This window comes from Sinocyclocheilus grahami, unplaced genomic scaffold (genome assembly GCF_001515645.1).
Source record: "Sinocyclocheilus grahami isolate Dianchi unplaced genomic scaffold, SAMN03320097.WGS_v1.1 scaffold162.1, whole genome shotgun sequence".
NCBI lineage: Eukaryota > Metazoa > Chordata > Actinopteri > Cypriniformes > Cyprinidae > Sinocyclocheilus > Sinocyclocheilus grahami.
Genome location: NW_015505341.1, coordinates 271,967 through 299,843, shown reverse-complemented (window position 1 = coordinate 299,843; position 27,877 = coordinate 271,967). Strand labels below are relative to the sequence as shown.

The window sequence follows — 27,877 nt, the reverse complement described above, 5'->3', positions numbered from 1 at the left end:
ATAAATATATAAATATATATATATATATATATATATATATATATATATATATATATATATATATATATATATATATATTTGTATATTTGTTGCAGAAATAATTGTAGCTCTAAATTCACCCAATTTCAGTCACTTACAATTCGAAAGCTAAAACAACAACAGGCTAATCAGTTGTTGACTGTCCTAAACCAACCCTTCATGGTACATCAACACTGTTTTAACATGTCGATCTGGAAAACTTTTAACTTGAGCCTGTAAGGTCAGCAGTAATTTCAGTCCATCTAATCAGATACCAACCCGTAATCTCACTAATTTCTTGGCCAATTTCTCTTCATTTCCGTCACTCCCTGTTCTGTAGATCAAATCCCTGATCCTGGACATGTTTCTGCAACTTAACTTAAAACTTTCCTGTGATTGATTTTAAATATGAAAGTGCAGTTTTCTGTTAGCTTTGAACTGTCATCTGTCATATTGCACAGTAAATGAGCAGTTGGACCAGTAGAAGTCCTAATGATGGAGAAAGGTTTTGCTGGAATGAGTTCAAAGAAATGTTTTGCATGGTTGTTTTTTGCTCTATTACTGTCTTAGGATAATTACAAGAACTATAGCATAGTGTTATGCAATTCACAGATTAAACCAAGACTTGTTAAATTGTATGTGTGTTTGTTACTGTGCAGTCTAAAGTCAGTCAGTATTGAGTTTCATCAGACAGTTTACTCTTCAGTATAGCTGAGGCCCTCAGTAATGTAAAGAGATCTTCACATCTGCACAGCTGCACTGAAGGAGAGCCAGAGGTCAGCGGAGGTGTCAGTATTGTTATGATAATCTGAATAAGTGTCACTGTTTGAGATCTAAACAGTGTGCAGAAATCTCTTTGAAATGTAATGTGACCAGCTGCTTTCTAAAAGAGTCTTAATGATATTTGTGAAGTCCACAGGAGTTCTTCTGAAACAAGTTCTCTTACAGTTTTTTTTCAATTGCTAATAAGCGTTTACCAATACTTAAAGTACTTTTTCTAAACTCTTAACACAGCAACACACCTACATCACACAATTAGCCAAATTGTTAATTTTCTGGCCAAAACCACATTTTGTTAAATAAATACAAACTCTATGTTTCAAAATGCTGACTACCTTTTTCTACATTTACTAACTCTATCAAAACACAGCAAACCCGATTCAAAATCGAGTCATTCAGTCAAAACCTTGGCACAGGTTTTCAATCCAATAGGAACATATAGTCGATCATAGTGCATAGACTGTAAGAATGATAACAATTAATTGCATTACAAAAACTGCATTACTTGTCATGTCTCAGTTCGACCTGTATAGAAAATATAATATGAGATCCGTTTAAAAAAAAAAAATAATAATAATAATAATAAAAATTCAGCCAGCTGAACTCTACTTTTTTTGTGTGTGTGTAAATGTGTGAATTCATTTTAGATCGTATGTGTACAACATAGTGAAGGAGTCATCAGTACTTTATGGAATGTAAAAGAAAAGTGACAGAATTGCTGCAGTAAAGGCTTTATTGGCTAAATTCAATTTCTGTGTGTGAAAAAAAAAAACATACAGCCCTTTGCCTTTTGCCCCCTACCTCTCCTTCTCCCTTGTCAGAAAGTCAGAAAGAGCTTTATTACCAAGTATGTTTACAGACACAATGAATTTGACTTGACGACGTGAGCTTACAGTGCAGAAGAAATTATGGACATAGTGCAAAGATACATGACAGTGTTGACATACACAGGAATTATAACAGTAATATAAGAAAAAACAGAAAATGATGGTCTGTAGCGCAGACCAGAAGGCATCAGTATGAAGAGAGAGTGGGCTGGGTGTGTGGGGTCCAAAGTGATTTTCTTAGCACTTTTCCTTACTCTGGAGGTGTACAGATCTTGGAGGTTGGGCCAATAATCGTCTCAGCAGTCTTGGCTGTCTGTTGTAGTCTCTTGATGTCTGATTTGGTAGCTGAACCAAACCAAGACAGTCCTGGTCCAACTACTCCTCTCCCTCGTCCAGACATTTTCTTTGTTTTTCTGCTTCTCTGTGTTGTTCTGTATTGTTTTGAACAAAACCAATCCAGAGAGTGCCTTTTTATTGTGCATGACCATGTAAGACTTGAAATTATTAATTAAGATTTGAATTAGCTATTTCTCAATTATCAGTAATTAAAATAATTCTGATCAGCTCTTTTGTTGCAGAAGTAGAGGCTTTACTCTATATTTAAAGTTTGGAACATTAGGTCTTTATTTCTGTCATGCTGTGTTTAAGCATTTGTAAAAAAGATAAGAATGATCCATGATTTTGGTATGGGGTAAGCTTGTGTGAAAAGAAAATGTAAGCATTTTAGAAACATGTTAATTGACTGAATATTGTGTGAAAACAACATGAATTGTGTTAATGGTAGGGTTGGGTATCGATTGTTTTTTTTTTCGATTGTTTTTTACTTTTAAAACGGTACCGGTGCCTGAACCAATACTTTTTTAAAAAGAGCCACATAAAAAACGATGGATAACATTAAATTAGGACTAATTGCCAAATAACATCTAATTTTGTGGACGTTGATTAGTTTTCTTTTGTTGACTTGATTGGATCACTTGATACTCTTGGTCTTGGGCTTCCTGCCACAAGGAGAAAGAGACACGCCACCTTGCACTGTGTAGTCTCATTAATGTTTCAGGCTCATTAATTAGCAAATCTCCTCCAAATTTGGCACCGTTAAACACACAGAGGTAATAGTAGCCCTTTGTGAGGGTTCAGAGTGACGGAGCGTTTTAAACCGTGTTTTCTGTATTAATGGCCAAGGGACCATTTTACTCTTTTATCTGGGTTAACAGTGAACAGTTACTGTTAAGAATTAAGAGCTTTTGAATTTTGTTCATTTTTTTTGATAGCATGACAGATTATTTCTTCCGTATTGTGACGTACTTCTGAAAGATTATCGGAACATAAAAAAGTGTAAGGTTCTATCCGCTTGTTGTTGATTGGATAAAGGCAGATCTGAATGTGAGCTTGCAGTCGATTGTAAGAAAAAGGTGGCTTTAAGCAGACTAAATGTTTGGAGAATCCAGAGAGAAGTCTGTCGTTTCAATAGAAGATGAGTTATGACATTCTGATTAAAAATGACAAGATCAAAACTTTAAAAAAAAAAAGAAACCCATGTACGGATGAATTGGTCATAATGAAATCAAAGATATGTATGTACAGCAGAGCAGAATGTGAGTCTACTATTGATCCACTGGCGTTCCAGCTGAAAGGAGCTGATTAATGTCTCCGGCTATAATATTATACAGTATAATATGAAGGAGCTATTTTGTTTGCACGTGTGCTGCAGCTTGACAGACAAAACCATGCTTCAGAGTTGCCCAGCTGGCCTTTGTTAAGGGATTTCTGCTCATCTGCCCTCTGGGACGCGAGCATGACCATTCTGCTTTGAGACGGCTGATGTGATGGAAAGGTGGGGGAAGGAGGGGATGAAATGATGGAAGTGGAGGAGAGAATGGAAGGAGGTGGAGGCTTGTGTTTCTGTGACCATCTGTTGCCTGTACAATAGGCCCATGCACAAAGCAGGTTTACACTGCTGTCCTTTCAGAGGCACGCATCATGGAGTTCGCTTCTGGAAAATCTGTTAACCTCACCACATAATCGATGACATCATATGGCCTGTGCCAGTGGAAACATGTCTGGTCTTAAACGTTGTCATTATAGTGGGGATATTATAAGACTTTCAGAGTTGTTCATCTCCTCCTTTGAGATCTCTCAAAATAAATATGAAATACAGGACCTCAAGGAAGAACCCATTGTTGCTGTTTCAGCATGATTTAAAATAAGATTACATGGTAATGCAGTAAAAAAATGTTTTGGGAAAAAGATGTTTGTTGAGCAGAATGGCTTTACTGGGCCAGATGCTATAAGTATAATTTATATATGTCCATTCTGCCTTTATATGGGGTCATGGGGGAAAAGTCACATGTTTTGGTACTCCTTGTATGTCCTTGATTAGAGAACATCTGTTATTTGGCTGTATTTCTCTCTGTAGACGTGAAAGATCAACTGCTAGGGTGGTTGTTTGGTTAGTTTCTATGATAATCAGCTCCCTAGATACATCTGAGGATATGTGAAAATTTTCACTGATTTTATCATCCACTGGGCAAAATCGTAAGTCTAGTCCAAAAATAGTTGCATACCTCTCAACAAGCCACCCGATTTGAGATATTATTTTTGACCATATGGACAAGTTACCTGGTCATGTTTAATTTTTTTGTTAGTTTTTTTTTCATGATGCCTAACATTAATTATTTGAGCGTTCCTTAAGGAAACATCAAAATTATCCTTGAATATTCCATGAAAGCTAATCCTTATTCTTCTACCATATAATGAAAGGTTTCAGCAGTCTGAACCACAGTTATCTACATCATGAAGAAGTTAAGACATTAGTCCTCCTGCCCATACCAGTATTTTATTATTTATATGTAGTAATCATTAAAGTGACCAAACCACAATACCCATTTATTTATGGTAAATACCGCTGAATTATTATCCATCATGGAAGATTTTGTGAACTTTGTGAACTGTCATATTTTTGTTTGGATGTTTTTGAGTTGGTTTCATGCACTAATGGTCTTATTCACTCCCATATCATTTATTATTTATGTTACAAACCCTTTTAAATCTAGGGGAAAATAAGGGGTGCAACATCAAAACACGGGACGTGTACTGGAAAACGATCGCACGCGACACATTCTGACTTCGGCAAAAGTGTCTGTTTATTACAGTGACAAAACGGGAATAAAAGTTAACCCAGGATATTATTTACATAATTTACAAATTATATACACTTTGTAACCAAGCAAAAAGATTCACAAAATAAACGGGGAAAAGAAAGAAGAACGAGACCGTGCCAAATCAAAGAAATAAACAAAACATAACTAATCTTACTAAGAACAAAACAAAACTTATAATCTAACTCAACCATCAATATTCACAAACAGACCCCTAAATAGAAAGAAAAATCTTCAGCGTCAAGGACGCCCTAAATATACTACTCTTACTACCAACCAATTAAATACAATCAGGTGGCACGTGTCACTAACCTAGTGTTCTATACACAATTGAAAACTCAGTGTGGCACATGTATATCACGTGATATCTTACCTGTTCTTTTTCTCTTTCCCCGTTTAGTAACATTGGTTCAACCACCATGTAACAGAAACGGTGAAAACCTCAAAGAGAAAAAAGATCGAATGGGCCATTGTTCACCAAGTTATCAAAGAACACAGACTTTACCACGAACAGTACTCAAACCTCAAGATGGTACAGGACAAACAAACAAACAAGCACGCAAGTGCCATCACAACAAAACGAGTGCTCTAGCGTGCAAGAGCCCTCTCGCACAGGTGCAGTCTTTATAATCAAATAGCGCGCCCTCATTGGTGAAGCCGCGCGTTGTCGTCACTAAGCATCTTGATGATTGACAGAGAATTAGACCACTCAGGCACCCGCGTCTCCCTGCTGAAAACAAAAGTAAAAACAAAGAGAAAAAAAGGGAGGAAAAAACAAACACCGTACCCAAAACACATCATAATTGTAACATGGGATGTAACAATTTATATCAATTAATCACAAAGAAGAGTGAATAATCCCACCACTTTTAATGTAGTCAATCAACTGTTCCTTTAATCTATGAGATTAAACACAAGTAATTCAGTGGCACCATGTGCCATTAAGTGCGAATGCTGTAAATGAGAATTTTGTAGCAATGGCATCTGATCTTAAATCCGTAGACCCTGCTTCAGATGTAATTCAGTTCGGTCATGTCACGTGAAACAGCTTTTCTGAGCCCTGTGCTTAAGTAATTTTCCTCTCGTGCCAGTCACAGACCTGGCTGATCTCTCTCATCTAATCCATGATTTCAGCTCAATAAAATGATTCCCTTTAGATGCTTTAATTGTATTCCTGTAAGTAAATGTATTTTGTTGTCTGGAGCTGATTGTGTTTGGGCAGTGAACGCCTGTGGCACACATTAACTAATGGAGATAGTCATATTTAGTCTCACGCATGTGTAATGATTGAACATGTCAGAGAATTTGAATGTTAGCTTTCTTCCTCTGCTCATCAAACAATGGGAAACACATTAGCATACAGTTTTAACCTCTCCACCTCTTCTTTTCTTCAAGCCCTTTTAACTCAGTCCCATAGTCCCTGAGCATTAGTGCTACATTTAGCAAGGCTTTGAGACTTTTTTTTTTTAATCTGAAAAAGATCCTGTTGATGCTCTGTGGCACATATGGAAAAGATATGACATAATGGCAATATTCTATAGTAGTAAACAGTAGACTAGAATAAATATAGATTTTTTTTAAGTAAATAACTGTGGGAAATGCATCACCACAGTCTGTGAAAAGGGTCCACGGAAGTGAATGGTGACTTGGTGTTGTCAAGCTCCAAAAATGACAAAACGCACCTCAAAATGATCAGAGAAGTGCATACAATTTGTACACTATATTCCAAGTCGTACAATGTCATGTGATATCTTTGTGATGAGCAAACTGAAATCTAACCACCATTTACCACTTTTATGTTACTTCAATGGTGTCTTTTGTCTTATTTTGGAGCTTGACAGCCTTTGATCACTATTTGGAAAGAAGCAGCATGAACATTCTTATAAATTTCCCGTCTTATAAAGGGGAAATTTATAAGAATGTATAAGTAGTAAGTAGTAAGTCAAATGGGTTTGAATAGTGAAACATCATGATTGTGAGAAAATGATAACAGAATTTTCATTTATGGATGAACTGTCCCTTTAATGAATGCCTTCACTTGAAACCTTGAATGTGTTTGGCCTCATTATAATCCATGTCTCCTTTCCAGTGGATCACGTGTCTATGATCATCTTCATACAGTGTGCTTTGGAAAGAGTGGATGTACAGGTGCATCTCAATAAATTAGAATGTCGTGGAAAAGTTCATTTATTTCAGTAATTCAACTCAAAGCTGATTGGCATGTCACCATATTCTAATTTGTTGAGATAGTGAATTGGTGGGTTTTTGTTAAATGTGAGCCAAAATCATCACAATTAAAAGAACCAAAGACTTAAACTACTTCAGTCTGTGTGCATTGAATTTATTTAATACACGAGTTTCACAATTTTGAAGAGTTGAATTACTGAAATAAATGAACTTTTCCATGATATTCTAATTTATTGAGATGCACCTGTATATTGTGTGTTTGCCTGCACATGCTGCCTACGGGAACCCAGTTGTGTTGCACATGTCAGGTCATTATTAATAATTAATGAGGATTGATGTCTCTGAGCTCTGACCTTGGGGCTTGGGTTTCCTGGTGGAAGCCGCTACCATTGATCCTTTGGTTCTCATGTGCTGTTGGACAAACTACTCTCTCAACACTCCATTGGCCGTCTGAATGGCTGCACTGTGAAGATTTATGCCTGTCAGTGTAAGTGTTAGGGCCATCAGAACCTGGCACACCATACACACTAAAAACCCATTCACACCAAGAGTGATAACTATAAAGATAACGCTACCCAGATTTAGTTTATTCTGTTTATTATAAGCATGCACGGCAGTTCTGTCATCTGCCACTTTAAAAGTTTGAGCTATTTAAAGTCAGGTGGATGCTGATTGCTGTCAATGTTTTTATTGATTATCAGCTGACAAAAAATTGTTCTGAAAGTGATTCCAGCAACATCACTCCTCTGCATCATCATTATTATTATTATTATAGTTGTGGTGTTGATGTTAAAGTGTTTTAATTCTAGAGGCTATTCCTCTAGAATTAAAACACTTTTTAAAACTTTACAGTTATAGTTACTGTTATCGTTATCGTCCTTGGCGTCCCTTAAGACAGTGTTAGGGTTCACAACAAAAGGAAATGACTAGTGGTCTTAGCAGCCGGACTTGTGTCTTCCTGTTTTTACATATCCATTTTCTGCATTCTTGGCCTTCCGATTGAAAACATGGAAGTTGGCGGCTTTGTTTAAAGGATGCCACACAATTAGACAAAAGCATAGCTAGACCACCCTTTCATTGCAGCTGTTTTCATCATCAGAGATTTTGAACACATGCCTAACTTTAAAGGCATAGTTGCTATTACATTTCAGAGTGAGCTGACTTGGGTCTTGAAACCGCTGGGTCTAGAAACCACTTAGCAACACCTTGGCATCCACTCAAAACACCCTATTATGGTGGCGAATGCACAAGCAAAGGCCCCTTCATAACACTCACATGGGAAACAACCATGTTATACATACTGTACTTCTTACACATAGACAAGTGCAGGGTTTGGTGCTGCCAAAGGACTTTACTTTGGTTTGCAGCATGTGCTCTTGGCATGAATAGTGCTTTGTGCTGCCCATGTGCCCACAATGTGCATTTAAACCCATTGGGAGGGAGCTTTTTCCTTGTCAAATGCACCACTGTATGTCTATGAAATGAAAGCGTAGCGAGACGGAATGGCTGTGGTGCATTAATGATGATGAAGGAAAGACCATGATGGGCTGTGGTTGAGATCGTTGATTGCTATTGGATCAATTGAAATTGCTCACATATATTCTCTCTGTATCAACTTGTTCTGTCCTCAGCTCTTTTTAGAACCACAAAATGTTGTCTGCTCCATATACATACATATTTAATTTCTGTATCAGCCGCAATGGGAAGGAAATGTCTGTCTGTCTTAAGCCAGATCTTTAATGTGTGTGCCTTTCTCTGACTGTTCTTGAATGGTTTGCAGTATTTCGTGTCTCATACGGTCTGTTTGTCTGTCTTTTAGGGAGCTCGTGTGTGGGTGCGGGTTAAGGAGCAGCTCCTGCCCTCCACCGTCAGCTGCTGTGATGACCGGACCCTCATCCTCACCACAGACTACGGAGAGGTAAGAAAGATCGTCTGCTGAAAACACATTTAGGAAACATATTTAAAGCCATAATTTGCCTATTTTAAAGGCATGGTGTGAAAAATTTTAAATGTGCATCTTTAATTACACACACACACACATATATAGATATACATATATGTGTGTGTGTATTATATATGTTTGATATGCTTTCACACTTTTTCATGAAAAACACTCTGCTTGTATGATACATTTATTTTTAGAAATTCTCAATTTTATGTTTTAGAAACAGAAAAGGGGTAATTTAAATATATATTTTTATTTTTTCCATACTTTTCCAGACCTTGAAAATACTAAAATCAAATTCCATACTTTTCCGTGCTTTTCCAAACTGCGTAGGAATCTTGTCAATATATCATTCCATCATTCTCTGTATCATTCTATCTATCGTCTATTGTTCTATCATTCTATCGCTTTATCATTTTGTCTGTCATTCGTTTTATCTATCATTCTATTGTTGTATTGTTCATTCTGTTGTTTGTTCTGTTATTCTTTTGATTGTTTTGTTGTTCATTCCATTGTTCTGTCTATCATTCTATCATTCCTGATCTATCAATCTATCCATCTGTCACGGTCTTTGATGTAAAAAAGAGAATTAACTGTGTTTTTACTTAAAGCTTCAATAAAGCCTCAAGACTTCAAATGTTTTTAACAGTTATCAGCAGCATTTTATAGACTATTGGCTTTCACTGGGTCTATAGTTAGTGTTTTGTAAAGCAAACCCTGTGTTTTTCTGGGATTGCTAGGTGCAGGGTGTGACTCAGCGCTGGTACAGCGGATGGGTTGAGAGAAGACTTTTTCCTGTGAAGAGTATAGCCATTTCAGCTGGCCTCCATGTGTCTGCTCACTACTGGGCCGTCCCTGTCCTCCAGACCTCACCCACATCATGCATATTCAAATAGGCCATGCTCAATAAAACAGCAGGGTGTGGTCTTTCAAACACAAAGCCTCATGCAGGACACTTGCACAGAAGAACAGAGAAACAAAAATGCCAGTTACTCTTTTAATTACAAACCTTCAATCACTTAACAGCTAATAATTTAAATTATATGCACACAAGGCTGAGTTCCATTAGAATTTATTAATTTTTATTCAAGAGATGTATTGCTTGAGACATAAAGGCAACAATGGTATATTTTAATTAGATGGAGGAGTGTAGACAAGTGCCTTGATGTGATGTCTCATTACAAAATATAGTTGCTTAATTTGTACATCATAAAAGTATCTGTGCTTAGTTTGAACACAGTCCTTCCAAAATAGTCTATAGTCGAAATAGTCTCTCTCTGTGTTTTAGTCACAATGGTGCATCAGTCAGCAGCACTGCCCTCGGTGAAAAGGTCACATTAGGAAAGCATTGATTGTGTACTTAATAACTCTAGATCAATGGATTTAGCAGATGGTTTCACATGCACATGCACGTTTAGGGGAGTGTGTTGGTGCTCATGTGAGTGCATTGATGTTGGATGTGTACTTTGGAAGACTGTGAAAGCATTTATTGAAGTGTACAATACTTACAGGAAGGAATATGTCATTGCTCATGCAAGTCATGCAAAATGAAATGAAGATTCACAATAATTCCTGATGCATAATCACTGAGGAAGTCTTGCTGCTGAGGAAGAGAGATAAACCTGCATGGACAATGAAAGCAGTTCCGCTAAACCACTGGAAATTTAGTGTCTTACCAGTGATTGCATACTGGAACACAAATAATAACTCTAGGAAATTCCATTTATTTATCCAGCACAGGGCATAATTTTTCAAACTGACTGCACTGGTTGTTTTTTCTTCATGTTTTATTGATGACCACATCATCAGGATTCCCAATACTCCCAAGGATGGTCCATTGCTTAGCAACCAGAGGTGATGTTCCTGTTGCCTGGCACGCTGTCAACACTGTCACCCATTGTCCTGTCTGAATGCCTGTAATGTGCTAATGGCACTATAAAAAGCTGACTCCTTGCCATGTGTCAATTTGCTGAGCACAGCAGGCTACTATAACCTAGGGCGAATAGATGATCATAGATGTTAAATACACTCTACTACTGTCTTGAAATATTCTCACAAATATAATGACAATTTAGTTGCAGTTTGTAACGCATGGTCTGTTATCATTGCTTTAGAATAAGCTCAGAACAAATGACAGCACTGGTATTTTCTTTTATGATAGCTTGCATTATGTTTTAAATGATCACCTGCGCTGTAGGCCATTTTTCCTATTCACTGTTTACTTTGTAGCTGCCATGCTGCTCAGTCAGTTGTTACGTCCCTCTAATTGTGTCACACGATCAGATATATTGCCTGACATCAGTGAGATCACAGCGACACAAAGGCAGTGGACAGTCAGATGAGGCATTATGACATGCTGCTTTGAGAGCCAAATTATCAGACTTATGAGTCTCATTGTTTGAATAAAGGTCATGTTATAAAATATATTAATTCAAATGTTTGGGGTTGGTAAGATTTTTTGAACGTTTTTGAAAGAAGTCTCTTATGTTCACCAAGGCGGCATTTATTTGATTAAAAATACAGTAAACACAGTAATGTTGTAAAATGATGATAATTTTAATTATTTTTTAATTAATTAATAATTGTTTTCTATTTCAATATTTTTTTTAATGTAATTTAATGGCAAAGCTGAATTTTCAGCATCGTTACTCCAGTCTTCAGTGTCACATAGTCCTTCATAAATCATTCTAATATGCTGATTTGGTTTGAAAACAGATGTGCTGCTTAATAATTTTGTGGAAACTGCCATTCTTTTTTTCAGGAACAGCGTATTTTTGAAATAGAAATAATCTGTAACATCATAAATGTCCTTGCTGTAACTTTTGATCAGTTTAAGCCATCTTTGCTGAATATATATATACTGTATATATATATATATATATATAATTATTATTTTTTTTTTTTTTACTGACCGCAAACTTTTGAATGGTGGTTTACATATTAGAATATATAAAACAATAAAACATTTCAATACAATTTATAAACAGGGTTGTTATAGTTTTAGTTATAGTGGCAGTTATCTAAGTGGTGAAAAAATCATATTAAAGTGGACTAACCATTGAAGAGACCCTATAATCAGGGCTCTTGATTGAATTCATGGGATATATGGGATACAATTTTTATAGATAGGCCATCACCCGTACACTCAAGTCAACCACAGGGCCCAATTTGCTGGTCACCCACCCGTAATGACAGTCCTGCCTCTCCTCCTGTGAATGTTTGATTGAGACATATTTATTGTCATGTTTTTTTAACCTCCCCTTTTGTATGTACCGAGTCTTGTTCCAACCTCCAAGCTTTTTGTTTGGCCTTAGTGGTGGGAGCGAGCATCTCATGAACAGGAATTTGGGGAATTTGTCTCTAGATCAGCAGGAATGTTTTATTGCTTAAACATCCTTAACCTCTGTGCTGGATGTTTGTGAGTGGATCATATGGCTCGAACTCATGTATTTTGTGGGTGAACTTTGACCCGTGTCTGGCGGCCTGCTGTGTTGAGAAATTACCCATAAAGAGCAGATTCCTGGTCGAGGCATCACACAGCGATAACGTAAACTTTGAGACACATTCACACAGCTATGAGCTGCTCTGCTTTTGCATCAATGACTTCATTATACTTGAATGAATCATTATAATAGTGCTTTCTAGAATGAACTAATGATAAACTTGTTCTTAGATTCACACCTGCATTTATTTGGTGAACAGAACCTCAGGTGTTAGAATCTCCATACAGATGGGGGCGGGTATTCTGTCAAAGGGCTGTTTCCTTCCTGTCATGTCTGATCAATTAAGCTCATCTATCTGGAGACAGGCATGACGAGCCACAATGATAAGATTGTTATTGTATGACATCATTCAATTTTAGTGGCACTTTTTGCTAATGGATTTATCATCCATCTCAGTTACAAGAAAAACTGTGAACTACATCCATCAAAAGACACATCCAAACACATTCAACACACACATTTAAGTAATTAAGATTTTTTTTTAAATATATTTTGAATTAACTTTTATTTTTAGATTTCCAGTTTTAATTTAAATTTTATTGTTTTGATATTTTTATGTGCTTTTTTTACTTTTATTTGTTGTAAATATTTCTATTTAGCTTTTCTGTCATATTATTATATTACACATTTTATATATTTAATTATATATTTAATTAAAGGATCTATCGTATGTTAAAAAATTATGCATGAGCAGCATTCTACATGAAATAAAAGGGTAGGAGAAAGTAAAATAGAAGTACCTACATTCTACATAAATAAACAGCAACTCTTAACCAAAAAGAAAAAAACAACAACAACATTTGGAGTAGCAAATTAGCAAAGTTAAATTTATAGAGCTCTTCAAATTGATCCGTGATGCAAACTCCAAGATACGTAAATCTATGCTGTGCAATCCTAAATGGAAAGTTATGTAACAGGTAGTTCCTAGCTGCAGAGTTTAGAGGAAAAATCTTGCTCTTGCTCATATTTAACTTATAACAAGAAATCAGCCCAAATTATTTAAAAATGTTCAGAGCTACAGGTATTGACCTGCCCAAATCTGAAATGTAGAGGAGAAGATCATCTGCATACAATGGCACCTTTTGTTCTGTATCCATTCTTTTATGCCCAATATAGAGGAGTCAGACAGTGCATTAGAGAGGGACTCAATAGCAATGGCAAAGAGAACTGGACTCAGGGGGGCATCCCTGGTGAGTGGACCTGAATGAAAAGTGAAAAGTATCCTGAACGAGTGCTGTTGGTCCTGACAGAAGCTTGGGGGGCAGAATACAGTAACTTCACCCATGAAATAGATTTCTCACCAAAAAAGTGTGTCCAAGGATTTCTGAGGACAGATCGTGAAAGAAGTGCTCAGGACAGGGAAAGTGAAAGCAGTGCTCTGAGGATGTCATGGGGGTATGGTTTCAGGAATGTGAAACAACTTGGCAGAAAGATGGAGCAGGTCCGGACACATTAGTAAATCAAGCTACAGGCCCACACATACACTACTGTAAATGAGCCCTGCCTGAGCGCACTGTTGATTCATAGCAGCATAAATGACAGCTAATTTCTTCACACTTCAGATTCCTGATGTGCCGTTTGGGAATGTATATTTATTTATGTCAAGTATGTGTTCATTGACCTGTATACTTTCTGGTTAATCTGAAAGCAGTAATGTTCCCAGTTGCTCCTCTGATGACAGCCCTGTAGAGTGTGTGTTCATAATCACATTGGATGCGTGATTTTGTGTATTGAAGGTGATAACTCTGGATCAGGGTGAGGTGAACAGGCTCAAGGTTTTCCCCATGCATCCCACCAGCATCAGTGGAGTGGAGGACATGTCCACTCTGGCCGAGTTACACGAGGCCGCCATCATGCACAACCTCTCCCTGCGATACCAGAAGGACCTCATTTATGTAAGTTTCATATTTGAAAATAGACCTACATAGACTTATTTTGTTTTTATGTACAGCTGGTTATAAACACTGTAACCTAATCCACACCCTAACCCTACAGAAAAAGTTCTGCATTTTTACAAAAAAAAAAAAAACTTTAATTACTTTAATTTTTATGTTTTTTACAAATGAGTACTTCCCCCAAGGAGAGGGTTTATCAGATTTAGGTCACTTCTGGGTACAAATGTGTCCCCAAAATATGGTCAAGTCCACAGACACACACACACACACTAGTTCTCTTCATTACATTCAAATAGGAATTTGGAATTTGCAGTGTTTTTGTGTAAACAATGGAACAATCTGTGCTTTGAGAGGTCTTGTGCCTCAAAAGAACTATATTCTATGAAGCTTTAATGGTGTTTAATCTGAGCTTAAAGCTGTGCAGAACTTCCCATGTAACAATGACAACAAGCATAAATGGAGCACATATTTGTTACAGAGGAGGCTTCCGTACCGCCTCCTCCTCACCACCAGAGGGAACTCTCTCCTGAATATTGACTTCATCCATTCGGACTCCATTTCCCATCATGCCTCATACCTGGGACTGATTGCACACACACACCTGCATTGAATCACGCACACACACATATAAGCCAAACACTCACAGCTACTCACTGCGAAGCCTCGGCTGTCACTTCTGAGCGTTTTCCCTGTATCTTGCCTATTCATTTGACTTTGGACTGTTTATCGTACTCTGATCTGTCTCTGCCTGCCCTGACTTGGATTGTTCTTCTACTGTGTCTGTCTGCCGCCTGCCTCGACCTCCTGCCCGTCCCACGTTCTGTCTCAGCCTAGCCCTCGCTATTGTATCTACTGGTGATTGACCCTGTCTTGTCTGTTTACGCAATAAAAACACTGCAAATGGATCCCGACTCTGATGATGATTCGCAACAATATTGATGGATATCTATTTTGTTTTTCTTCTTCCCAATACATTTCTGATGGTATTTTTTATAGAATTAATTTTTACCAAATTTTTAGAAAAAATAAAATTACATGGTGGTTACATGGTTTTGTAATACATGTCATCTTATGATAATTGTATCTGTCTGTAACTAAATAGCATTCATGCTTTATGGAAATAAGTTAGATTTTTTTTTATTCATATGTATTGATAGTTTTTATTATCATTTTGCTTTACTATTTCCTGAATTGTCTAAATGAATTTTAACATATACTGGAATTAGCATGTTAAACATGCATATTGGTAGCTAAAAGCATTATTAGATTAGACAAAAATGAACATGCAGTTGTCAGGGGATTTGTAGAACTTTGGGAATGACAGGCATTTGAATTTTGCAGAAATATGTAGTGTGTAGAATCCATGCATCTATGACAAAGCATGCTATTACCATGTTTCATAGAAATAACTACATTCATCAACACTTGGAAACTTTTGAACCATTATATTGATACAATACAAAATACTTTCATGGATTCTTTTTTCCAAGGCTGAGCATTCAATGTTTTTACTGTGTTTAACATCAAATGTAAAAAAAGTGTAAGATCAAACTTGTATGTTCTCATTATCATACATTCTACCTTACAGACTAACATTGGCTCCATCCTGGCAGCCGTGAACCCTTATAAGCAGATACCAGGTCTGTATACCGTCGAGGCAGTGGATGTGTACAGTAGACATCACCTGGGTGAACTACCTCCACACATCTTTGCCGTGGCCAATGAGTGTTACCGCTGTCTGTGGAAGAGACACGGCAGTCAGTGTGTGCTCATCAGGTAACGTCCTGCTAGTTTGCTTCCTTTAAAGGCATCACATCACATTGAGAATTATCTGATTTGAATGGAGTTGAATTATAATTTTAATGGACGATTAATCAGATCCTCTTCATTTGAAGCTCACCAGACTGCTGCTGGTGAATTGTGCCTTTCAAATGTACACAAGATGACTGATGCACATGGGTGTTTTGGACATCTGCTGTTCCATAGGACTGTAATACAATCAGAGTGTGACTACTGAATGTAAAAATAGTTTATGTTTGATATATACTGCAAGGTTTATTGCATAACTCATCTTGGCATGGAGGCCAGAGGTCCGTTTTATTTGCTTATAGTGGCAGCTTGGAATCAGAAGACCTCTAAAGTGAGCACTTGTAATGATGGGTTTGTTCCAGTTGCCCAGTAGTACTGTGTGAAACACATTGTATTTGGTCATATTAAATGGAAATTTCAAATTGTAGAAAATGAAAAGTATTGTGAGAGATTTCACAGCCCTAAGCGAACCGCATATAGAACAGTGGAGAGGAAATTTGTGTGTGTGTGTGTGTGTGTGTGTGTGTGTGTGTGTGTGTGTGTGTGTTAAATTTATTCAAAATGACAGTTAAGACATTTATTGTTACAAAAGATTCATATTACAAATAAATACTTTTGAACTTTCTATTTATCAAAGTATCCTGACAAAAACAATCACAGTTTGCACAAAAATATTAAGCAGCACAACTGTTTTCAACATTGATAATACGAAATGTTTCTTGAGCAGCAAATCAGCATATTAGGATGATTTCAGAAGGATCATGTGACACTGAAGACTGAAGTAATGACTGTTGAAAATTCTGCGTTACCATCACAGAAATAAATTCAAATACAACAGCTGTAATTATTTTAATTACTATTTTTACTGTATTTTTGATCAAATAAAAGTAGCATAATTGACTTCTTTCAAAAACAAACAAAAAAACACAGACAAAATGTGTTTTATGTATGCTTTGTGTGTATTCATTTTCAGTGGAGAGAGTGGTGCTGGGAAAACAGAAAGCACCAAACTGCTGCTGAAGTTCCTGTCTGTCAAGAGTCAGAACTCCACAGGCTCTCCGCTGTCAGAGAGGACCACCAGAGTAGAGCAGGCCATCGTACAGAGCAGGTCATATATGCTCTATCACACATACTCTGTTCTTACAGATTTTGTTGTATTTCTGTCCATCTTAACACCTGGTCTTTCTCTTCCACTCCAGTCCAATAATGGAGGCTTTTGGAAATGCAAAAACTGTTTACAACAACAACTCCAGTCGCTTTGGCAAGTTCATTCAGCTTCACTTCTCTCAGAGTGGAAATATCCAGGGCGGCTGTATTATTGATTATTTACTTGAAAAGGTATCTTTTTATTATTATTATTTCAAGTATAACTGATTATATAAAAATTATGACTGTTTATAGCCATGCATTTAAGCAGTTATACTAAATGCTTTGTGCTTTATAAATGTCATTACATTTCAGAATCGAGTTGTGCGGCAGAATCCGGGAGAGAGGAACTACCATATTTTCTATGCATTGTTGTCAGGTGCTAAGTATGAGCACAGAGGTGAGATTTTAGCATTATTTCAATTTTTTGTTTTGGTGGTACAGGAGTTACACACTTCACCTTTACACAAGCCGAATCTTTGTTTTTCTCTTTGGCCATTGTATTGCGGTATGGATTAACCCTGTGTTCTCATCAGAAATGTACATGCTGGCTGATTCTCCTGAGGCTTATCATTACCTCAACCAGTCCGGCTGTGTGAAAGACAGAAGCCTGGATGACAAACACCTCTATGATAGTGTGATGGTGAGTCAATACTGTATGTTTGACAGCTTTCTTGACTCTAAGACAGTTACTTTTCTCATGAGCACACAGAGTTTAAAGGAACGTTTCACCCAAAAATTAAACGTTACTCACCTTCATTGCATTCCAAGCCTTTTCCAAATTTTGGTTAATCTTTGAAACACAAATTAAGATATTTTTAGTGAAATCTGAGAGTTTGACCAGGTAATAAAAACTATATAATAAAAACCAGGTTTTAAAATGAATCCACATGAATAGAGCAGTTTAATCCAAGTCAGTGTTACTCTGTTTGCTACGTGTGCGTTTATATGTGAAAAGAAGACTGAATTAAATCTGTTAATGATTAAAGCAATTGCAACTCTTCACAAGACTTTCAGTTTGAATTATATACTGTAGGTTCATTTTACAGCAACTTTATAACCTTTTTAAAATTGTTTTGACTACCTAGACTTTCAGTGGAGGAACATAAACCTCATAAGTTTAATTACCATCATTAAAATGATCTTATTTTGTGTTTCAAAGATTAACCAAGGTCTTATGGGTTTGGAACAACATGAAAGTGAGTAAATGACAGAAATTTCACATTTGGGTGAGCTATCTCTTTAATGCCATGCAACTGGGCATTAATAAAGGGTCCACTAGAGGGCATCACATCATCTCTTTTCCGTACTCTTTAAAAAGGAATTAGGTAGAACTAATTAAACTCGAGTTATTCTGAGTTATCCCCCCCCCCCCATAATGCATAATGCATAATGTATCCAGGATCCCATTTCCTCCTCTCTTTCCCTTAATAATTCAATATCAGCTGTCAAATATCTGTCAAATAAAGCATGCTGATATTTTTATTCTGTTTAATGGCTGTAGGAAGCATTGAAGGTGATGGAATTCACTGAGGAAGAGATCCGTGATGTCTTCAAGCTGCTCTCTGGGGTCTTACAGATCGGCAACATTGAGTTCATGACTGCAGGGGGTGCTCAGATCACCACTAAAGGAGGTTCGAGGCAGATCAGCATTTCTCAGAAGCATACCTAGCATGCTATACATGCTTTTTTTAATAGTTATCTTAGTGGAAGGACCTATTAAATACCATCTGTAGCCCTGGCACACAATATCAGCCTATATTTTATCTGACAGGCTTTCACTGAGTAGAGTGTGTAGAGGCATGCTACAACATGTCAGTATTCACTCTGATAACTGCACTTCAGATGGGTGATAACTCACTAACTCGCCTTAATGCTGGAGCAGTTCCAGAAGTCTGCTGATTAGAAAAAAAAAGAAAGAAGGAAAAAGAAAATCAGTTTTTTTTTTCCAACCAGCTTTTTTTCCCAACCAGCTTTACTGGTTGCTTATTTCAATGCAACTACAAAGAAAAAAGAAAACCCAAACCCCAAACTACTGAATTGTAGTAGGGTTGATTACAATGATTTGATTACCTTATGATTTCGATGCATCCTGAAATGTGAAATCGGGTCCAGTTATTTCCAAAAATATGCTGGAGACATAAATTCAATTTGAAAGTCAATATTTGAAATTTGGATAAGCAATTAATGTACATTTATTTCTCATCCAATACAAAAATAATGGATAATATCATATCAGCAAACTCAAACTGTAAACTGTTGAACACATGTAACATATTTACATAGACTTATATCATGGAGGTTTTATGTGTGTCTATACATGCATACACACACACTCACATATATACATACATTGTAATGATGGCCTCTGAAGAGAATCATTAACTGCTGTGTCTGTGCATACACACTTTTCACAGTTGTGAAGGCTTATGCAGTGTGTTTATCTGAATGACAGTGGTCAGTGTCGTCAGTGATCTGCTGGGACTCGACTCCTTTCAGCTGTCTGAGGTTCTGACTCAGCGGTCCATGATCCTGAGAGGAGAAGAGATCTGCTCACCCCTCACTGTGGAACAGGTAAGGAACCAGGACATCCATCCTTCTTTATGATGTTGTATAGTGCACCGGCATGTCTAGAAATAAGATATATTTATGTGTTTGTCTATTTAAATCTGGCTTATTTACAGTTTTGGCATATGTTTTAGGCAGTGGTTTCAAAAACCACTTTTTTTTTTTTTTTGGTTTGTTGGTTGGTTGGTTTGCTTTAGCCGTCATGTTGTATCATGTAGTGGCATGTCTGTGCTGTGCCCTCAGTGTGTCCAGAGACATGTTCCTTTTTCCCTGCATCCCCAGACTCACCCCAGATTTACTGACAGACTGTCATTAAAAAAACATGCTCACACCCATACGCCTGTGTAGAAAGCGTCTTTGCGTGACTTGGTACCGTTTCCTGTTTTTTGTCCCCTCGGATTCCTGCTATAATAACTCAGTGATAAAGATCTCATGCGAAGCAACACAATGGAGGCCGAGTGTGGAGACGGTGGTTAGCAGCTGCCTAATGGGGGCAGTCTATCACACAAATATGCACAGTAAACACAAGAAACAGTCAGTTCAGCACTAGTGCAATGCTTTCAAAATGTACTCTTAAGAATTCCTCTTTCCCGCAATGAAAGTTCAAGTGAACAAAAATCAAAGGCCTGATTTTTGTAATTTGAAACTGGTTTATGAAAAAGAGAAAGACTGATGTGCATGCCAAGAATAAAGAGACCCCAACCTACATTAACCCATAAATCGCATCTAGCATATAGAACAGGCCCTGGCCTTTGTGACCAACTCGGTAGAAACACAATCAATCTTTTTATGAACCAAGACAATGGCCACTAACTCCAGCCTGTGTCAGTGGTCATAAAGCAGTGCCACGTCTTAATGGAGGCCCTTATTCCTCCTCCTCCTTTCCTCATAATGCATTAACACAGTGGTCAGGACCTCAACAGCTGCCATTCGCCGTATCATGCACAATCAGCCATTCTTTCAGGTCTTTCTGATGGAGCCAGCACACTGTTCAGAATCAGGCAGAAGTGTCTCTGACTGATGAATTATAGTGTTGCTGAAACAATAGACGGGAGTTTGGCGTTCTTAGGAATAGCAGAGGCTAATTTGTGGGTATTACCTTTCTCTCCTTCTGTATTCCAGTAATAGCAGCCCAGGGTTATTGCTGGGTTTATGAGTTGAACTGAAACTCCAGAAGCAGATATTTCTCACGAGCTTCCACACTTTTCATCACTTTTACTAAATTAATTGGAAGGCCAATTTTAGTGGTCGTACTGCGTAAAGTCAGTTCTCATAGTCTGTATCTGTGGTCTTGCACCAGTGTAGTTTATCACATTTAACATGAACATGTTCCACATGCACCACTTTTTGCCCTTAATTTTTGAGCATAATTAAAAACAGAGCATAATTAAAAAAACAGACTTCTTTGTTGGGATTGGGTGGTTTAAATATGGCTTAAGTGTCCAAATACTTATTGGGGCCACTGTATTGTTTTCAATCTCGGCAATAAATCAGGAAAGACATCCATTGTTTTCAAACTTCACATGTTTAAAGATGCACAATTACAGAGAGTAACAACCCTGCAGATTCGGCCGATAAAGTGAACTTTGTGAATTTTGAAATTCAGATATATTAGTGTTTTGTAATAATCTCTTGAGACATTGCTTGTTGACACTGTGGTTTTAAATTGCAATGTTGGAGGCTAACTAAAGGAAAATGTCTCTAGATTCATATTTGTCTCTGCCCTGCTTTCCAAGGCAATTGATTCCCGGGACTCTGTGGCCATGGCATTGTATTCCCAGTGTTTTTCTTGGATCATCACCAGAATTAACCAGAAAATCAAAGGAAAGGACAACTTCAAGTCCATTGGCATTTTGGATATATTTGGCTTTGAGAACTTTGAGGTAAAAGAGTTTGTTGAGTACAGAGAGGTGAAATGTTCTGTCAGTGGCATGTTGTCATGTTTTTATGACTTTTTCCCCCTCCAGGTGAACCGTTTCGAACAGTTCACCATTAACTATGCCAACGAGAAGCTCCAGGAGTACTTCAACAAGCACATCTTCTCCCTGGAGCAGCTTGAATATAACAGGTGAGTCCTTTCAGTGACCTTGGTTAGCACTGAAACCCTATCCCTGGAAGAGATCTCTCAGCAAAAAGTGCTTCAGTTATCAGATTTTGACCTAATTTTGCATCAGAAACCAGCTTAGATAGTCCAACACTGTCTTCCATACTCCATATTGCTAGATTAAATTAGGTTTATGCATGATCATAAGACCAAATCCATATGTACAACAGTAGACTGGACTCATGGGAAAGTAAAGTGTCCATCAGATGCCCACTTCAGAATCTTGGTGGTTGTAGTAAGTCATTAGAATACTTTTTGCCTGCTCTTTGTGTGTACCTGTGCTACTGTGTCCATAACAGACTTTTGTACTCGAGGGGAGCAATATTTCAATTACTTTAAAATCAAACTAACATGATCAACAAGATTGTCTTTATACCGTTTGCTTAGTGACTTGAAAGAGAAATATGACTGTGGAAAACGACAGCGCTTTGTGCGCCCCTTGTGGCCACTCTAAGAATGCAATTGCAAGATTTGTGTTATGAATTGTGTTCTGACACATTTCAAAGTATATTTCAGGCCTTGGGCATCTTAAAGAACAAACATGCTTATTCCTAGTTAACTGAATATTAGCATGCGGATATCAAATGTCTGTGTACTTAAACTAAATGTGATATTATTAAGCTAGCTATCAAAATATTAACTTGGCTATTTCATACGGTTGCTCTACCATGACAGTAGTTCACCCGAAGTGACTGCAGAATATGACATTTTATGCTAATGCCATGTTATAGCAAGAAAGCCAACTGTAGAAGAGATAACTTTATGCTAATGTTTACGCTAATGCTGTTCAGACATTTTTATAACACAAACACACAAACTTGCGGAGTTAGGAAAGTTTCTGTCACATACTTTCTCATAATGTGTTTTAAGCTTTTATAAATATTAGTGAATCTTTCTGATCAATATATCCGTAGTTAACATTATAGCTAGTTATACTGTAGCTAATAACAACACACCTTGAGTACTGAGGTCTTTTCCTGAACAACAGTAATTAAGAATAAGTGTATACAACTGGACTGCACACCTGCAGCACATTTGAGCATTTGTGTGTGTGTGTGCATCTCTGCGTACATTACATCCTCACAGTTACAACATCATCAGGACATGTAATCTTTGCATGAAACCCAGAGTGTACGGTAATGGTCTGTAGACACATAGCTTCACACTATCAGGTGTCACAGAGAGCTCAGGTCACAACGGGGTGAAATAGCATAGAAGGGTGGAGTTGCAACGTGTACGTGATCATCATGATGTACAGGACATGGACGGTCCTGCGATCTCTTTTAGGGCAGAGTGATGGAGAGATAGCAGATGAAGTAAAGGCAGGGGTTTCTCGGCCTGTTCTTGCTGTAGTGGCTATGGAGGCACTCTGCCAGATGTGTGAATGGGTCTCCTCTTTCCCACACAGTTGTGTTCTTGTTGAAATGTGATGGCTGAGGGGGGTCAGCAGAGCCCGGACACAGCTCATTTCATCACATGAACCCTGAGGATAATACCACCTTTGTGTACTTGTAGTGTTGTGATGTTGCTCAAGAGGTTCTCTTGTGTCTCCACACAGGGAGGGGATACACTGGGAAGCCATCGACTGGATGGACAACGCAGAGTGTTTGGATCTGATCGAAAAGGTGTCCTTTTAACCTTTGACCTTTAATCAGCTCTCACTGTGACCACACAGTGCTCTTTAGAAACCATTCCAACGTTGATAGCACGTGAGAAATTTCATAATTTCAAACTATCATCTCCAGTAGTCATTGGATTTCCAGAGAGATTTGCAGACTTAGTTGGTCTTAAAAACTGTAAACAAATAGGGGTCCATGTCTAATTTAACCGTGATGCTCATGCAGGTGATGCTGCTGTCTCTTCTCTGCATCATATCCTGCCCTCTGCATCGTTTACACTACTTACTACTTTTATTTTTTAATATTTACTGACTGTATTAATGCACATACACTACAGTTCAAAATTTTGAAGTCAGTACGAAATCAGCATATTAGAATGATTTCTGAAAGACCATGTGACACTGAAGACTGGAGTAATGATGCTGAAAATTCAGATTTTCCATTACAGAATGAAATTACATTTTAAAATACATTAAAATATGAACAGTTCTTTTAAATGTTAATAATTTTTCACTGTTTTGTACTGTCTTTTTGCTCAAAGTAATGCAGCCTTGGTTAGCATAAGAGACTTCTTTCAAAAAATAAAAATTAAAATCTTACTGACACAAACCTTTGAACTGTAGTGTAAATCTCTAAGAGGTCTGGAAAGTTTCACATTATAATTGTACAAGCATCCACTATACATCCTAAAAAAGTGAATTTGCATGTACAAAAAAAAAAGTGTAGAAACATCTGCTGAATGCAAAATTGAGATTGCAAATTATTGCATATTATGTTGCAGTAAGAATTGCATGTTCCAGCTGAAATTGAAAAGATGTATGGGTGCTTAATATGCTAACAGGGCATCCATATCAAGTGGCTAAAAAGGGAAATATGATTTTAAAAAAAATGCATCTGAGGTGTCACTGAGAAAAACAACTTGATGTGAACCTTTGGAGATTTTTTTGCACAAATGGCTACATAACATTACAAGTAAATATCTGTGTAATTTGAGAGAAAGTATTGACACTAGTAATGAATAACGGCCCACTGTTAAAGCAATTATAATTAACATCTCTGATCGATTACAAACTAGACCCCTGTGGTTAATGTGGAGAGCCAGAGAGAGCCTGTGCTTAGATCAGTGTGCTCTTTCCTCAGAAACTGGGCATGTTGGCTCTTATCAATGAGGAGAGCAGATTCCCTAAAGGCACGGACTACACCCTGCTGGAGAAACTCCATAGCCGGCATGCTGTAAGTCCTCCTTTTCAAAACACTCAGACATACAGTACACGTTTTCTTCCCCCCATCTCATTTCAGATCACAGAGAGTTAATCTTTAAACTCGCTGATAAAGACCAGCGCTGAGCCAATAGGCAACACCCAGTCACACCCCCACAGCCTCTCACACGCACATTCACAATACGGTAACGTGAGCAGGCTTTACTCAGGCTGCAGGAACAATGAGTGTGTCCTCGGAGAACCCACATACAGTCTGCCTCGACTGAAGTACCTCTGTGTGTGCTCACTGCAAAATATAATCAATATGAAATAATGTGTTATGTGTTTCTGTCTCGGCAGACAAACCCTTACTATGTGAAACCAAGAGTGGCAGATCACCAGTTTGGTATTAAACATTATGCTGGAGAGGTAATTACATCAACAAGCAGTGTTATTTCAGTATGATTTATATTCTATTTTAATATTTATTACTGTTTTGAATTTATATTTTGTTTTAGCAATTCTGTGTGATTGTAATTTTTTTCTAAATATTCAATTTAGCTTATTTGTATTTCAGTTTTAATTTTAGTAAGTTAGTGAAGTTTAATTTTATTACTTCAGCTAAATTTAGTTTGTTACCAAGCCAACATTTCTAATTTCCATTAAAGCTTTTATATATTTTTTCTATTTAAATTTTTGTAGGTTACTATTTATATTAAATTTTATTTCATAAGAAATTTTTAATAGTTTTACTATTAGTAAACGATAACCACACTGTCAACAATTGCCTGTATTAGAGAAACAAACACTTTTTTTAAAATACAGCCTAGAATTTATAGTGTGTCTCGCCAGGTATGTAGAGAATATGTTTTACAGTATTGGTTTTGTGGTGCATTATTTGTGAGGTTGGAAAGAATTTATAAGGTCTGCCAAAATTTAGTACAGTTAAAATGCATTTAATTGACATCAGAGATGGCAGACTCCAAACACACACAGTCTGGTTCAAACTTTGAAGCAGTTGTTGCTGATCTACATTTCTGCTGATATGAATGATGTTTGTGAGTGATATTGTCTCTATATTATGTGTCTCTCAGGCTTGACTTCATCTATGACCTGTTTGAGCGGGTTGGTAGCAGGAATGGAGATGAGACGCTGAAGATGGGCACTGCCCGCCGCAAACCCACCGTCAGCTCTCAGTTCAGGGTAAGACACAGAGTCAATGATCTGAATGCACCATCTGATGTTTTTATACAACTGTGTGAAACTATATTTTGAAAGAATCAGGACAAGAGTATTGAGCCATTAGATCATCAAACTCTATAGAGTGCAGCAGTCTAAATGACCCTGACTGTTAACCCTTAAAAGACAGACCAAAAAAAAGAAAAGAAAAATCCGGAACCAAGGCTGCTAAAAAAGTGGTCGGCCACTGTTACACTCTATTGAAATCAGTTGTTAAGTCACACGTGTGTGAAGTCCTTTTTGTTTGAAACGAGGAATTGCAGCCTATGTAAAATGCTCAAAATCAGTAATTTACTGGGTTTCATGACAGTTACGATGCTCCCTTAAATGATAGCTGCCTTCTCTGTTGAAAGAAACAGCATATGCTGGTTAGGTATGTTTTGACGCATGGCAGCTGGTTTAAGCTGGTCCTGAGCAGGAGCTAGTTGCTTAGGACCAGCACCAGTTTAAACCAGCTCATAACCAGCTCAGGACCAACTTAAACCAGCTCAGGACCAACTAAGGACCAGCTTAAACCAGCTCAAACTAGCTGCCGTGCTTCAAAACATACCTAACCAGCATATGCTGTTTTTTTCAACAGAGTTTGTGGACAGTAGTCAGTGAGGCAGCTCAGTAAGTTTTGAAACAGAGATAATATACTGTATGGGTGTTCTGTTCTCATGTGTGGGCTTAATATTTTGGGTGGACATTCCAGGATATGAGTGAAAACCTAGCAGAAATGTTCATTTATTTTTCTGCACTTGTGTGACTGTATGTGTACCTTGCGTGTGTGTGTTTAGTCCTTTTGTCTGTGTCCCTGTATATCTGCCCGTTTGCAGGGTTACGGGGCTTTACATGTCATAACTGCCGTGCAGGGGATTTGGCAGCTGCCCCTGTACTGTGGCTCTCAAAGCCAGGGGATTACCCACAAACCGGGCACAAGGGTTTGACAGGGTCCATGCATGTTCCCCTGTTCCCCTGTCATTAAAGCCGGCCTGGAGCCTCTCAGTCTAAGACTGTGGGACAGAGTGCCAGGTTGAAGGGTCCTTGGTGTTACTGGGTAAATACTTGCCCTGTCACTGCCCTCCTCAACAGGAGATGTGGGACGGACAAGCAAATAGCAACTGTGGTTGCTGAACGGCAGTTTTGGTGCTGTTACTTTCCTGTGCAAGGGTGTAATTTAGTGTTATTGTGACTGTGTGTTTCAGGACTCTCTTCATGCACTGATGGCCACTTTAAGTGCCTCCAACCCTTTCTTTGTGCGCTGCATCAAACCTAACATGGAGAAGGTAGGATTGACACTTTGTACTGTCTATATCACACTCAAACCATATTTACTTTCCTTATTGAGTCAAACAGACAATAAAATCAATTTTCTAAAAAAAAAACTGTCAGATGTCATTTTCAGATGAGTAGTTCACCCCAGAATGAAAGCCCATCATTGTTTATTCACCCTCAGGTCATTTCATAAATATTTCACTTTCTTTCTTCTGACAAACACGAAAGAAGAAATTTTGAATGAATGTTCATGCTGTTCTTTTCCATATAATACAATAATCAAAGAGCAACTTAAAGGAATAGTTCACCCCAAGATAAAAATTTGCTGAACATTTACTCACTCACCGTCAGGCCATCTAAGATTTATGTGAGTTTGTTTCTCCATCGGAACAGATCTGGAGAAATGTATCATTACATCACTTGCTCATCAATGGATCCTTTGCAGTGAATGGGTGCCGTCAGAATGAGCGTCCAAACAGCTGATAAAAACATCACAATAATCCACAAGTGAAGTTAAAAGCAGCTTGTTCATAATAAACAAATGTATTATTAAGATGAAAATAGTCCATGCAGTTAATGCAAACCAAATTTTTTAATTCTTCTGATTCACAGTCACATTTACC

At 37.6% G+C, this 27,877-nt stretch overlaps 1 protein-coding gene across 1 annotated transcript in view; it reads left to right on the top strand.

Annotated features, from left to right (window-relative positions):
- The window catches only part of LOC107593007 (unconventional myosin-X-like), a 68,218-nt gene that overhangs the window by 9,969 nt on the left and 30,372 nt on the right, over nucleotides 1–27,877 (top strand). Inside the window, exons 2-19 of the mRNA XM_016282591.1 lie at nucleotides 5,184–5,398; nucleotides 8,790–8,888; nucleotides 14,155–14,313; nucleotides 15,902–16,089; nucleotides 17,096–17,230; nucleotides 17,322–17,460; nucleotides 17,584–17,668; nucleotides 17,805–17,911; nucleotides 18,773–18,902; nucleotides 19,724–19,842; nucleotides 21,573–21,719; nucleotides 21,804–21,904; nucleotides 23,499–23,565; nucleotides 24,700–24,792; nucleotides 25,119–25,187; nucleotides 25,558–25,610; nucleotides 25,853–25,961; nucleotides 27,185–27,265. Of these exons, the coding sequence (XP_016138077.1) occupies nucleotides 5,246–5,398; nucleotides 8,790–8,888; nucleotides 14,155–14,313; nucleotides 15,902–16,089; nucleotides 17,096–17,230; nucleotides 17,322–17,460; nucleotides 17,584–17,668; nucleotides 17,805–17,911; nucleotides 18,773–18,902; nucleotides 19,724–19,842; nucleotides 21,573–21,719; nucleotides 21,804–21,904; nucleotides 23,499–23,565; nucleotides 24,700–24,792; nucleotides 25,119–25,187; nucleotides 25,558–25,610; nucleotides 25,853–25,961; nucleotides 27,185–27,265 (2,034 nt within the window). The 5' untranslated portion in view covers nucleotides 5,184–5,245. The remainder of the gene's footprint in view (nucleotides 1–5,183; nucleotides 5,399–8,789; nucleotides 8,889–14,154; nucleotides 14,314–15,901; nucleotides 16,090–17,095; nucleotides 17,231–17,321; nucleotides 17,461–17,583; nucleotides 17,669–17,804; nucleotides 17,912–18,772; nucleotides 18,903–19,723; nucleotides 19,843–21,572; nucleotides 21,720–21,803; nucleotides 21,905–23,498; nucleotides 23,566–24,699; nucleotides 24,793–25,118; nucleotides 25,188–25,557; nucleotides 25,611–25,852; nucleotides 25,962–27,184; nucleotides 27,266–27,877) is intronic.